This window comes from Ambystoma mexicanum, chromosome 2q (genome assembly GCF_040938575.1).
Source record: "Ambystoma mexicanum isolate Mex_15411 chromosome 2q, UKY_AmexF1_1, whole genome shotgun sequence".
Lineage (NCBI taxonomy): Eukaryota > Metazoa > Chordata > Amphibia > Caudata > Ambystomatidae > Ambystoma > Ambystoma mexicanum.
The window spans coordinates 1,270,645,153-1,270,658,304 of NC_090924.1; the positions used below are offsets into that span (position 1 = coordinate 1,270,645,153).

The 13,152-nt window shown below is 44.1% G+C and overlaps 1 protein-coding gene across 6 annotated transcripts in view; it reads right to left on the reverse strand.

The window, feature by feature from the left end:
- LOC138570086 (diacylglycerol kinase delta-like) overlaps positions 1-13,152 on the reverse strand; it is a 1,083,011-nt gene that overhangs the window by 474,017 nt on the left and 595,842 nt on the right. Inside the window, exon 1 of one of the 6 annotated variants that reach the window (XM_069648677.1) lies at positions 5,368-5,570. The exons of the other annotated variants lie outside the window; for them this stretch is intronic. Within the exon in view, the coding sequence (XP_069504778.1) occupies positions 5,368-5,412 (45 nt within the window). The 5' untranslated portion in view covers positions 5,413-5,570. Of the gene's footprint in view, positions 1-5,367; positions 5,571-13,152 lie in introns of those variants that run through there. 6 annotated transcript variants of the gene reach the window in all.

Consider the following 13,152-nt stretch of genomic DNA (forward strand, 5'->3'; position numbering starts at 1 on the left):
ATCTGTGCCGCTCAAGTGTATGCCGCTTGCTGACGTTTTGCTCAAGTTGTCACACAGTGCTCGTCAAAATGTGTACAAAGTGTTTGGGAGAAAGAAAATATAATTGAAAAATGGAGGAAAATAAGATGGGCAAAGGAAATTGAGGCCAGCGGAAAGAAAGCCAAGGTGGCAGATGCTGACCGCTACAGCGTCATGAAGTCAAAGAGGATGAGGAACAAAATCACCAAGACCGAAAAGAAGGAGTCTAAGGTAGTTACGGAGAAAGAATTAGTGAGATGGTAAACAAGGAAAAACACAAACAATAGAATACGTAAAAGAAAACAATGCTCAAAATGTCAAGTGAAAAATCAAGAAAAAGACAAAAATGCAGAATAAGCCAAAATTGGTGAAAGAAACAACTAGAGAGTGCAATGCAGAGGGGAGAGTGGTTAGGAAACCAGGAAAAGGCGTTCTGCTTAGTGGTGAGGTGCTGCCCCCTGTTTAAGAAGATGTTGGGTTAGAAAAGTTCCTACAGGGCAAAGTTAAGGGGGCGAGTAAAACATTAGGGGCCAGAATCTCAAAAGAGTTTTGGCGCAAGTGATGAGCTGGGCTAGTTCATTTCTGACCCTGTCATGCCTTTTTCTTTAAGTGTGACACCGCTTCTAAACTACGGCTGTCACACTTGCAATTCCATCCCCCAAACAGGGATGGAAATGCTTTAAGGGTCTGTTACTGTGACATACGCTACCAGCACCAACACGGGTGATGGGAGCCTTTCATGAATTGTTTCATACATTTCATGAATAAATGTTGGAAGCGCCCCCCTGGGGCCAGATCACAGAAACTTTGCACCGGTGCAATTGCAAAGTTTACACAGTATTAGCACTAAGGCAAAGTGTGCTCTATTTTTAAAAACACTGGGACACATTAGAAAACGATTGCACCATGACAAGGGCAGTTTGGCATTGTATAAGCACCAGTGCAAAAATTGCCCCCGTGCTAAAATTGCCCCAGTGCAAAAAAGATACATTTTCAATCCGTTTTTTTACCAGGCCAAGTTTGCCCTGGTGCTAATACGGAATGGTATTAGCACTAGGGCAAATGTATTAACGTATTAGCACTAGGGCAAACTTTGCCCTGTTGCAATAATGCAGTGAAAATGTATTTTATTTGACCGAGGGCAATTTTTGCCCTGGTGCTTATACTCACTGCACTTGTCATAGTGCAATAGTTTTCTAATATGTCCCACTGTTTAAAAAAAAAATAGGACACACTTTGACTTTGCCCTAGTGCTTATACCGTGCAAACTTTGCACTTGCACCGGTGCAACGTTTCTGTAATCTGGCCCCTGATGTATCCAAGGGGGACTGCCCAGCGCTTCCTTTATGCTTCAGACCAGCCCCAAGAAATGCACGTCTCCTTTCAGAATAACCCGCACATTCATTTGAGCAACTTTTTGAGAGTTTTTCCCTATATTTTTGGAAACAGCAATAAGAATGTTTGATTTTGAAAACATTGATTGTTTTACGTTATTGTATTTAGCAGTTCTTCCATTTGTGATTTTACACTTCTCATTGAGGATTTACACATTCTGCCTCTTTTCTTTTAGGATCTTCAGGTAGAATGGCTGAAAGTGAGCCCCTTCCTTGGAAAGTGTATGTCTCCTTGCCAGATGCACTGGATATATTTTGCACCAGGTGGGCCACTAAGACAGCTCGATCCCCACGATCCCATGCTAAAGGAATAGCATAACCAGAATGGGTAGAGCTTGGCGATCCGCTCCATTCTCCTCTCTATACTGGATCTAGCCACCCCTACAGCGTCCAAGCCAGATCTCAGACCTAACCATATACTTTGCTGCACTGAATACATCCAAAGTTGCTTCAAGAATGGTTGTGTTATTATATGTTTGTTTTATATGGTCTATTTTTTATGTGCGTTCTGGCATACTGGTTAGGTGTACACTTAATACCTCTACTTTTTTATTTTTTCAGTTTCTACCTAATCAGACACTTTTTTGTATATCTTTTATAAATAATCACTACTAGTGGTTGAACGGATTTGTTATTATGAATTTGTTTAGATTGTTATGATGAATTTGTATGACTCTTATGATAAACCACAATAAAAACCTCAGAACAGAAATAAAAATGTGGATATTAACGTAATTCAGAAAACTTTATGGTACATTTCATTTCCTATAAATCATCCTGGGAGTAACTTTGTCAGGGTGGTCAAGGAGGGTCTCTATTATTACGTTGCAAATCCATACGAATCAAATCGAGTTAATTATATGTTACTTTTAGTGTTATAATCGTTTAGAATGTATACATATAAGATATTCGTGCACATAGAAAGATACAATATTAGAACTACAAATGCAACACAAACACAATCCACACAATGGGGTGCTTAGCTCCATGGTTAGCTTTTAAACATGAATTGTAAGTAGCAGGGACATTCTTGAATGAGTAACCTAGTAAGAAGGTCAATGTACGAAGAGGGAAAGGTTTACAGTCCCACAAGCGGACAGATGTTATCTCGCCCTTTGTATTAAAATCTTTAGAGGCGGTTAGTCATTTGTTTGGTGGTAATAAATATGAGGTCCAAGGCCAGGGTCCGACAGTTAAGTGTTTTTCCAGGTCATCAGAGGCTGTATGTGGCTGAATAAATTAAAAGGCATTTTCGAGGTGCCAGGAGCCTGGGGAATTGAGATCGCAATCAGTAGTTAAAAGAAAAGCCTGTGTATGCAGACCTTCCTCTATTTACTAAAATACGTAAGCAGACCATGTGCAATCACACTTAAAGTTAAAGGCCTTGGCCAGTTATTACTATCAATGAATTATGTTTTCAATACCAATGTTTAACCATATACTGACATCATGACCTACTACGGCCGAATCCTACGAAGAGCTGTGTTTTGAATATGATCTGAAGATAATAATCTAGAAAAGACTAGCCAATGAAAATGGAAGTATTGGTTTTGTCCAATCATATTTGGGGGGTGGATGGTAATAAAGTATCTGGGAGTGTTTTAAATTGTTGCAAAAAATATATAAAATGCCAACTGAGGTTGTTTTGTTGAGACTTGGGTTAGTTTGGTCCTGCAACACCATCTAACCACTCCTCAGAGCTTTGTACAATAAACTTGCTTTATTTACAACCGTGTACTCACTTCTTAAGTGGCGGGCCTGTTTTGGAGTAAGGTGATTAAAGGCCCATCTCCACATTATCACTAAAGATGCTATTCACCAAGCACTAAACAAGAACATCCTCAAAGAGAAGTGTGATATTCTTCAGGGTAATGTACATGCTTCCTGGGTGTTATGCGACTCAGACGTCCTTGGACCGTTTCAATTTTACAGTACACTACTTCTAGACCTAAATGGGGTACCAATTTGAGCATGATGGCATGCAAGTGGAAATATGCCCCAAAGCTCATGAACAGAAGCTCATGTAAGTCTAATTTCCATTAGCACCTAGTATTCATTATTGGGCCCTCTGTATCCAATCAGAATACACAGAATGCAGTCGATAACGCCCAATATAGTGTGCTCACCAAATGTTTTGACAGCAGCAGTTCTGATTTGACAGCAGCATGAGATTACCTTTCCACCAAAGCTTTGCCTTAGCATCATTGTAGATTACTCACAGTGAGAGTGGGAGAATACATTTTGTCTAGAAACTACAGTACCAAACTAAAAGTGTGCTTTTACAATTCTAACTCAATGTTAGAGTCCTTGTGCAAGAAAGAACCCGTCAAGGCAAAGATATTTGATCCCGCCTATAAAAGAAAGACAGTTAGCTTTCTTTACATGTGTGACACAGCGCAGTAATATAGTACAACGCTGATGAGGTTTTGAACGAGTTAAAACAGGCACACAGTGTGTCAATCTTAGGACTGGGTGAAGTTGACATGGCACGATTGAAATCGGCAACTGCCAGTTTCAGAGCAGTCCCTTAGCCGTAAAACTGTAATGTTATGTAAGGTACAGTGGTACAGTGGTCTTGTATAGCTCAAATCTACCATTTTGCCACCTCGGGGAACACAACTCTGCATGAACAGAGGGGGGGAGGGTTGTTTTTAGGAGGGAGTGAGTGGAAGATGTGAATGTTGTGGTGTTTGATGTGTGCAGCCCGGTTGTACTTGATCGTGAGTGTCGGGTGACGCTAGGCAGGTAGCAGTCGAGATAAACTTGAGTGTGTTTTATCCATTGGGGAGAGCCGAAGGGCTTAAGTTGGAATCATCGCTGTGAGGACCCACTTAGTCACTGGTGTGGGGGAGCGTGATAGTTCCGGATTAGTGAGCTGGGGTGTTGCTCGGTCAGTGTGCGTGCCCATTGGCAGTAACTGCTGCATGTGAGGGTGGATTGTGTACTTTGGATAGAGATGAAGATGAGTCGATCGGAGGGTAGATGTGAAATGATACGCGAGAGGGATTCTTTTGGTTAAATAATATTGGTCTGATGTTTTTGTTGCGTTTGGTTAATTTTGGGTCTTGCTGTTTTGGTTTGGTTTAAAGGGCGAGGCTAGACCAATCCAAATTAATCTAATTTCCTGTACTTTTTGGCTGGCACTGTGTGCTCTGGCCCAGTGCGCGTTTGTGAGAATGCCAGTCCCATTAGATTTAGAGGATGCAAGTGAGATCAAACCGATAGAGTCGGAGCACCCATAGCATGCAATGCTGAGGAGAGTGAGGCAGTCGGTGGCAGGGGAGCAGGTGGGCCATTGTGAGGTACCACTCCTTGAGCCCAGTTTCTGCAAAGTCCCAGCTCAAACTTAACTTTTTTGCCAACATTATTGCATTGGAGTACAGCTAGGGAGAAATGGCTTATGAGGAGGGACTCACACTCTGTAGGTGTTGCTTGGTGATTTAATCACCATTGACTGCCCATGGCCATGCTAATCCTGATGGCCAAACGCACCCTTTTTCTTCCTCTACCCACCCAAAACACATCCTCCTGGGATCTCGTTGAGCTAGATTTATCCAGCCTTACCATCAAATGTTGTGCTTAACGTGGCTTTTAGTGTTTTTTCAAAGCAGTCTTCTGAGAGTTAAGGACTTAATTAGAGCTGTAAACACGCTGCCGGGGTAATTCAAATGTCTTAACCATGTCTGCCTTCAGCTGATCGATTTATAAGCACTATGCGCGTTCTTTACTTAAATCGTGTTAAAAATAAGCACTGTCAAAACCAACAGTTTGGTTTGTGTATACGGATTAGGCATTTGCCAGGCACTGCTATTATATGCCGAGATACTCGCAACATTTAGCAGTTTCTACCATCAATGGCCATGCATTACCACTACGACAGTGCCTGACAAGTGCCTTTCCCATGCCTATAAAAAAGCCAAAACTCTTGGCATTGCCAGTGCTCGTTTATACGTACCACGGATCGAGCCCCTTTTTTGTCTTCAGTTCCCAGTATTTTCATGTGGATGTAGAGTCCGTGCTCAGATCCCACGCTGACCCTGCTCTTTACAACGTGCCGCAGAGGTGATAAACTGCAAAGAAAATGGCGCCCAGATTTCGGGAAACCGTTTGCAGCTCAGCCAGGTTTTGCGGCTCCAGACCCCGCACTCGTTGTCACTGCCAGGCAGGACTCCGCAGTCAACGCACATTTCCAAGTAACGCTTTCACAGCCAATGCGAGACAGAGTCACGGCATCGCTGTTTGTCACTGTTGCCATGGAAACTGAGATTTTTATTTTTTTGCCCCAACGCCTGCAATAATGTGTAATGTTTGTCTTCGCAAAGCAATACTGCAACGCAAATCTGATTTGCTTACAGAAAATGATGCATTTGAACTTCCCTGAGTTGTTTTTAGCTTGCGTTCCATCATGGCGGGAAGTCAATTAGCGCAACAAATCCCTTTGATTTTCAAAGGTGAAGGATGCGCCAGGTGCTGGGACTTAGAGCTCTGTTGGAGGCAGGAAATTGCTCACGAAAATAGATTTTTGGAAATGATTTTTGATTTCCAAGTATTCAATCTAAATGGTCTGAGAAGCCCAAGCGGGATTGACCTAATAATCTCTGCACTGATCTTTTCCTAGCTGCAGGGAACACGCGTGTGTGTTCATGTGTGCATGTATGTATGCCATGGGGTTGGCTGCTTGCGTACTTGTTGCGCTCAGTGCTGGTTTCTTTCAAGCTGTCGAGTTGAGGGGTACACCTCCAATGCATTCCATAGTGTTTGAATTCGGCCCGAGGTTAATGGGGGGTTGTCAATGGAGAGGCCATGCGGCATAAGAGACACTCAGGGGTGAATGCACCATCTTGGTTGTCATATGGGCAGAGATGGGGGCTGGGTGACTGGATGACAGTTTTGAATGCTGTTCTGGAGTGGGGCCATTACCTCATTGGACTGTCGAACCCCCTTCCTCTGAAACCAGGAGGCTGAATAACTGTTATACCTTCCTTTGGCCCATTAGAGGTATATTTCACCCCAGTTCAGTGAATGTTTAGTTTCACTAAGAGATGCTAATCATTGGAGGCGTGGGCCATCTAAAATCTGAGCCCAGCTTCATCATAGGGGGTATCCTGATATCACATGGGCAGGCGTGTGCCCTCTGCCACCCACTGGAAGTTTGCTACTGCTGGCACCTTCATGATTATTTACGGATAAATACTCTGCTCTCCTAGCCGGGGTATAGAGGGGTATATATACGTATATACGGGTATACTGGGTAGATAGGGGGTATATAGTGGCATATAGGGGTATAAGGGGGTATACTGGGTATATAGGTATATAGGGGTATATAGGGGTATATGGTGGTATAAGGGGGCATATAGGGGTATACTGGGTACAGGGGGTATACTGGGTATAGAGGGTATATCACATGGGCAGGCCTTTGTCCTCTGCCACCCACTGGAAGTTTGCTACTGCTGGCACCTTCATGATTGTTTAAGGCTAAATACTCTGCTCTCCTAGCCGGGGTATATAGGGGTAAATATAGGTATATAGGGGTATACTGGGTATATAGGGGTATATAGTGGTAAATGGGGGTATATGGGGGTATACTGGGTATAGGGGGTACAGTGGGTATAGGGGGTATCCTGATATCACATGGGCAGGCCTTTGTCCTCTGCCACCCACTGGAAGTTTGCTACTGCTGGCACCTTAATGATTGTTTAAGGCTAAATACTCTGCTCTCCTACCGGGGGTATATAGGGGTATATATACGTATATAGGGGTATATGGGGGTATATGGGGGTATATGAGGGTATACAGGGGTATACTGGGTATAGAGGGTATCCTGAATCACATGGGCAGGCCTTTGTCCTCTGCCACCCACTGTAAGTTTGCTACTGCTGGCACCTTAATGATTGTTTAAGGATAAATACTTTGTTCTCCTAGCTGAGAATGTTGGGAGGCTTTTGCTGCTAGTAACCCTTCTCCATTGGCACCCCGGGCTGAGCGGCATGGCAGAGGGCTGCCTTCTTCTTTCAACTTCTTCAATGTGGGAGAGTTCAAGCCCTCCTGAGCCAGGCTCTGCTGCTGCACCCGGGTACAGATCACTTACTTGTTCAGTACTTTACTGCAAGCCTGGCCACCAATAAAGGCACACAGGGAGCCGGGGTTGGAGACCCCAGAAAGATCCTACATTGGAAAGTCTTCCTTGAATAGTGGCATTTTTGTGCACTTTTTAATGGTGTGCATGCTGGCAGAGGCTATTAGTTGCGAGTCTGAGGAATTCCATAGTTGAGGTCCTTCCCATCTTTCCTGTAGTGGCTTGGCGTACTACTCTCAAAGTACCGTGCCTCATTGTTCAGTCTGGGGTATAGTCTACGGGACAGATTATGCAGGCCTGGTGGGCCTACGCCAGAGTAAGACTCGAACGTTTTGTTGAATGTCATCTCATGCAGTGTTAGAATAGTTAAAAATAGTGGAACTGTGACCCCGGTGGGGACATAGTCGGCAGGAAGGGGGCACCGTTGAAACAGATTTCAGTTTAGCGGTAACTGCCATCTGGTAGTAAAGTGGAGAGGTGTGGTTTAACTTCACCAAGAACAGTTCCAGAATGGTTGCAAAATGTAGCAGAACTGTTAACTGTAAAAAATAAAAGTAGTGGAACGTGGCTCCCGACCGTTCCCGCTCACTTCGACCACTGATCTCATGTTCTGCTGCGAGGAAGTGGAGTCTCTTCAAGGTGTCAGTAAAATTGCCTACTAAGGTTCAGGCACAGACAAGTTGCACTTAGCTACCTCTTTTTCTGGGGTACCCCCATAAGACATTGTCACAGTCACCGGTCTCTTCACTTGGGTCCTGTCATCAGATGCACCCCTAATTGCATTACGGTATCTTCCCAGTTCCGATCTTCGTGCAGGTCGATCGTCTACCGTAGAAAGCATGGATCAGGCAATCACGCAGTGACGCACAATACAAGGACATGTGGCCTTCAAGGCATGTGGCTCTACCCAGACTGCCACAATGATGCCGCCACTTCGAAAATATAACCTGCTATTGGTTTATCCCTCGCGCCCCGAAGCAGTAATATTGTTGCATGCTGCACATGTACAAATGAAATAAATAAATAAATAAATGGGCGCATAGGTTGATGGTCAGAGACCGAGCACTCAGAAAGAGTGGCAGCAGGCCCGACGGGTGACATGGTGGCACCTGGCCTTGCCATCGTAGTTTGCTCAGTCTACGCCTAGAGAATGTGTCTTTGCATTCACAAAGATCACATTTCTTTACAGGGCAACACCTAGAGACACAAACATGGAAGGCCTTTGGGTTCTGTTCACTGACGTGCTTTTTTATCTGATAGTTTCCTGTTTAAAAGTATGTATTGCCCAAGTCACACAAGAGGAATGTGGGAAAAAAGCTCCGTACCAGTATTTTAATCCCTCCAAGTTGGCGAAATATTTTTTTGTGCGGTGCTGTTGTTGCTTTAAAGTCTCAAAGTGTTAGGATTGTGGATTTGTTGGGTTGGGAAGTGGGCTGGGCAGGATGAGTGGAAGCGTGGAGAGTGTTCAGTAGTTTGTTGCCTAGAAAGGAAGGGGCATGTCATGTCAGTATCAAGCCACTGAAACCGCACGTGCTCTGCCCCACCGCCACCCCCCCAACAATGGAACGCTCGAGTCCTTTCCGTGTCTCATTCACCATCTGTTCCACAAGTGCACACGTGTGTCCGCACCTTCAAACACTGAACAAGATGACAACATCTGCTGGCCCAATATGTTGTTGGCATGGCATGCTCTAAGAGGCCGGTCTCAACATTTGCTGTATTTCATAATTGTTTGCAGATAATTATCTACTTCTAACACTTTATTTCGGCATACATACCATACAAGTGACAAACACCTACAGAAGACATTAAATACAATAGCCATCGAACAATAGATCAAAGAGAGCAGCAAATGTTACAATCACACATTTGCAAACTGAACAATAAAGGCCCCTCAAGCAATTCACCATACAAGAATTCACATGTAGCAATGCAAACCAGTGCACACACTTCCTGCAAGGCTACGTGCGATCAATAATCAATAATCAGCCGAGTTCAGACCCCCAGCGAAACAGAAGAGGCTAACACCCTGGGGTCCCAGAGCAACGCTATTAAGAATTTCTTCAATTTTAAGGCTCCCTTCAAATAGGAAAGCAATGGCCAGGCCACACAAGGGGCGTCACAGGGCAGGGCGACACAGGGCCACATCGAGCTGTCGAAGAACAGGAGGACAAATAGATGAATACAAGGGACAAAACACTCAAAAATATGTAAAATAGCTTCTTGATAAACATCACAGTAGGGACAACTAGGGGAATCATCACAGTAGGGACAACTAGGGGAATCATCACAGTAGGGACAACTAGGGGAATCAGAGAAACCACTTCCAATCAGCTGTATCCCCTCTTAAATTCAACAGATTGGAGCGGCGCCTAGTAAGAAATAGAAGGTACGGTTGCATTGGGTCACGCTCTGAAACACTTGTGTACGAGCGCGATATAAATAAAATATCATTTAATTTCATGTCATAGTGCCCAGGGAGCTAATCAGCGCTTGCCTTCTATTGGCTGGGATTTACAAAGCCTTGACTTTTTGAGATGCCTCAATGCATGCAACAAACATTTTCTTTAAACTGTTTTTATATTCAACACTGAGGAAAGCACCCAGAGAAATACGTGAGGCCGTGTTGAATTGGGTTAAATGGCTATTGAGGAATGTTAGGCCATCCTTCTGCCCCCAAGATAGATTGTTATCATCCTTGTTTTGATGCAGGGGTTACTTTTAATTTTTTAAATTATATTGTTCATTTATAACTCACCAGCGTGGGGTCGGGATTCAAACCTGTGAACGCGTTGCCCCTGAGCTATCCTTCCTTTGGCATTCTTCAGGCTCACGGTTTGTCCTATTCTTAATGACTTGTATGTGGAATGTGGTTTAAGGATGTGAGCCATTCAAAGGATGTGTGTTTTCCAAAGGGGCAGATTCACAAAGAGTGTTGCTTCTGGCATCCGATGTGCTTCTGTATGACGTATCACCACAGGGCCACATAAGTTATTCCCCGAGAAATCAGATGTATTTCGTTAGTGTCATAAACAATGGGAAAGCTACACCCGATTCACAAGAATACCCTCATCTGCCTAATATTGGGGGTCGTATATGCCCTAACCTCGCACTCTCCTAAGAAATATAATTATTTTGACCAAAAACCTGTTCAATTTCGTTTTCTCTCTCTTCAGAAAATGCTTCCATTGGCTGTACTTTTTTATTTCACCTACTCCTTCACCATGCAGATGTAGTCACTTTCACAGCAATTTCTTTGCTTTGTGTTTCCTTCCTTGCTGTAGAAGATGTTCTGCAACCTTTGGCTCATGAGAGGTATTCTACTACAACTCCCATCAGCACTAGCCAGCATAATCACGGATGATGGGTTCATTGGAGTCATAGTGCAGAACGTCTCTAGAGCCACAGGTCGAGGACCCCTGATGTAAAACAGTCATTGAATCATGCCCAATGTCATCGCCTGACTGGCTGCTAGATATCCCACCTGCACCTTGTAACAAGCTAAGGCGTACCAAAGGGCATCACCTGCATTCTACCCTCTCTGAAATCCCTAACTCTGAACTCTCCTATGGGACCGTTCCTACCCACTGTGTAAACGTTACTCATGGCTGCATGCACCATAGGTCTTCCACTCCTCCTCGTGTTCCCACGCTTTCACCCAGAACCAGCCGCTCACACTGTCCGCTGCCAGAGACCAGCGTGCATCAGGAGTACCACAAGCATCTATGCCAACGGGCACCACTTCTGAGGCATTACCCAAGGGGCACCCCTCCCAGGACACTGCCATTTCCACAGAGCTATTCAATAACCCTCTCAAGCGACATCAAGTAACAAAACACTGCACTTCCACCATCAGCTTACATACCACTGCTCCTGCCAACGCATCCTAGCACCACAGGCACGCAGGGCTCCCCTCTTGATCCAAACATGCCAATGTTCTCGACACAGAACACCTAGAAGCAGTCCCGTATGCAGAGCCTGGGGTACTTCCATTGGGCACGCATCGACACAAGAGAAAAGCCATCTTACATTTTTCTCCCCTCTTCACAAACCCAGGGATGTCATTTCACCAAAATGCCAGGGGTAGTGGAAGTGACATCACATGACCCTTGACCCCTGATGACATCACAGGAAGTGATGTCATTTGACCCCACCCCAAAGTGATATCGCAGGAAGCGATGGAACACGACCTTTCAACCATTGACAAAACAGGAAGTGGCATCACATAGCATTGTACACTACGAAAAATATGGTTATGATATCACTGTAATGTGATGTACATTTCATACAAGAATGGATCACCATATGTATCATTAAGATCAGTGTGTATAGGCCCATATTACCAAATTACTGTTAATGCAAGCAGACGTCCATGACCAAATGATAATGATGTGTTATTGTATAGCACTTGCGCCTAAGCGCTTTATATAGAAAAAATATACACCCAATATCACCCAACCTGTGTTGGTACTCATTTATCGACCTCAGAAGGATGAAAGGCTGAGTTGAGGCATTTAAGAACAGACTAAATCAGTGGCTCACCCCCTGAAGTGTGCCTGAAATAAACCTTTAATGAGTCTAGCAATTATTGTATAGAATTCCAGAAAGACACATTATTTGGTATTCCTATTCTTTCTGATTTAGGGTCAGTTTCTTATTTTTCTTCTTTTTTTTTCTTAAGGGGTCTGAACAAGAAAGTCAGCCACTCCAGAAGTAAAGAGCCACATGGTGCTGGCCACAGCGCAGGAGCTTGCAATTAAAACATTTTTTGGGGGGGTTTTTATTTTAGAGGTCGCAATTGCGACCACTGGCGACCCCTAAATGGCGTCCCTGCACAAACCCAGACCACCCCCTCCCTTCCAGTTCCCCCACGCCACCTGGAGACCATGAACATATCATCAGTGCGTAGTATACATTCCAGTAACATAACATATGCATCAATCGAACATATAGGTGTGACCTAGGTGTGTTGATAAAGGTTACTAAGACAATGTTGAAACTTTGAAAATATATGGTAAGCTACAATTATGGGTGTATGTACTTATTTCTACTTTACACATAGCTTTGGCACACCCTCTCCTCCCTGACCTGCAAAAATGTGTGACTTTGCACCAAGCGTGTACCAAGCCAACACGCATTGGTTTTCCGTGATTTGTATGTTCTTTAGTCAGTAGGTGAAACGTACACTGACATAAGTTGACAAGCTTTCTGGGCTTTGATATCATTTACTCCCGGAAAAAAAAAGCTCTTTTAGTTGGCTCCTAAAAATGTTTTCAATTCCTTGAAGTTACAAAGATATTGAAAAGGCAGGTATCAGAGTGTGAACCCATGCAGGGATCACAATGCCAATGGGGATTGTGTGTGGTCAAGCACACAGGTGCATTGCATCAGCATAGGATCATCTAGAGAGGAGTTTTTCCCCCATCTCACAGACTTTATCTACTCAACAAGTCACCAGTGATGATTGCTGTGGTTCCTACACGCACACAGCAGCAAAGATCGGGCAAGATGCTCCCTAGTGTCCCTTCCAAATCAACATTGCTCTGAATCTGCGTGCCATCGAGGATGCTGAACGCGGCAGAGGTTAAGTAATAAGATCAGCACTGCTTCTCCCTTCGAATATTCTCGTAACTTGGTATCATGGTTGACTATTAAGGAAGTCTC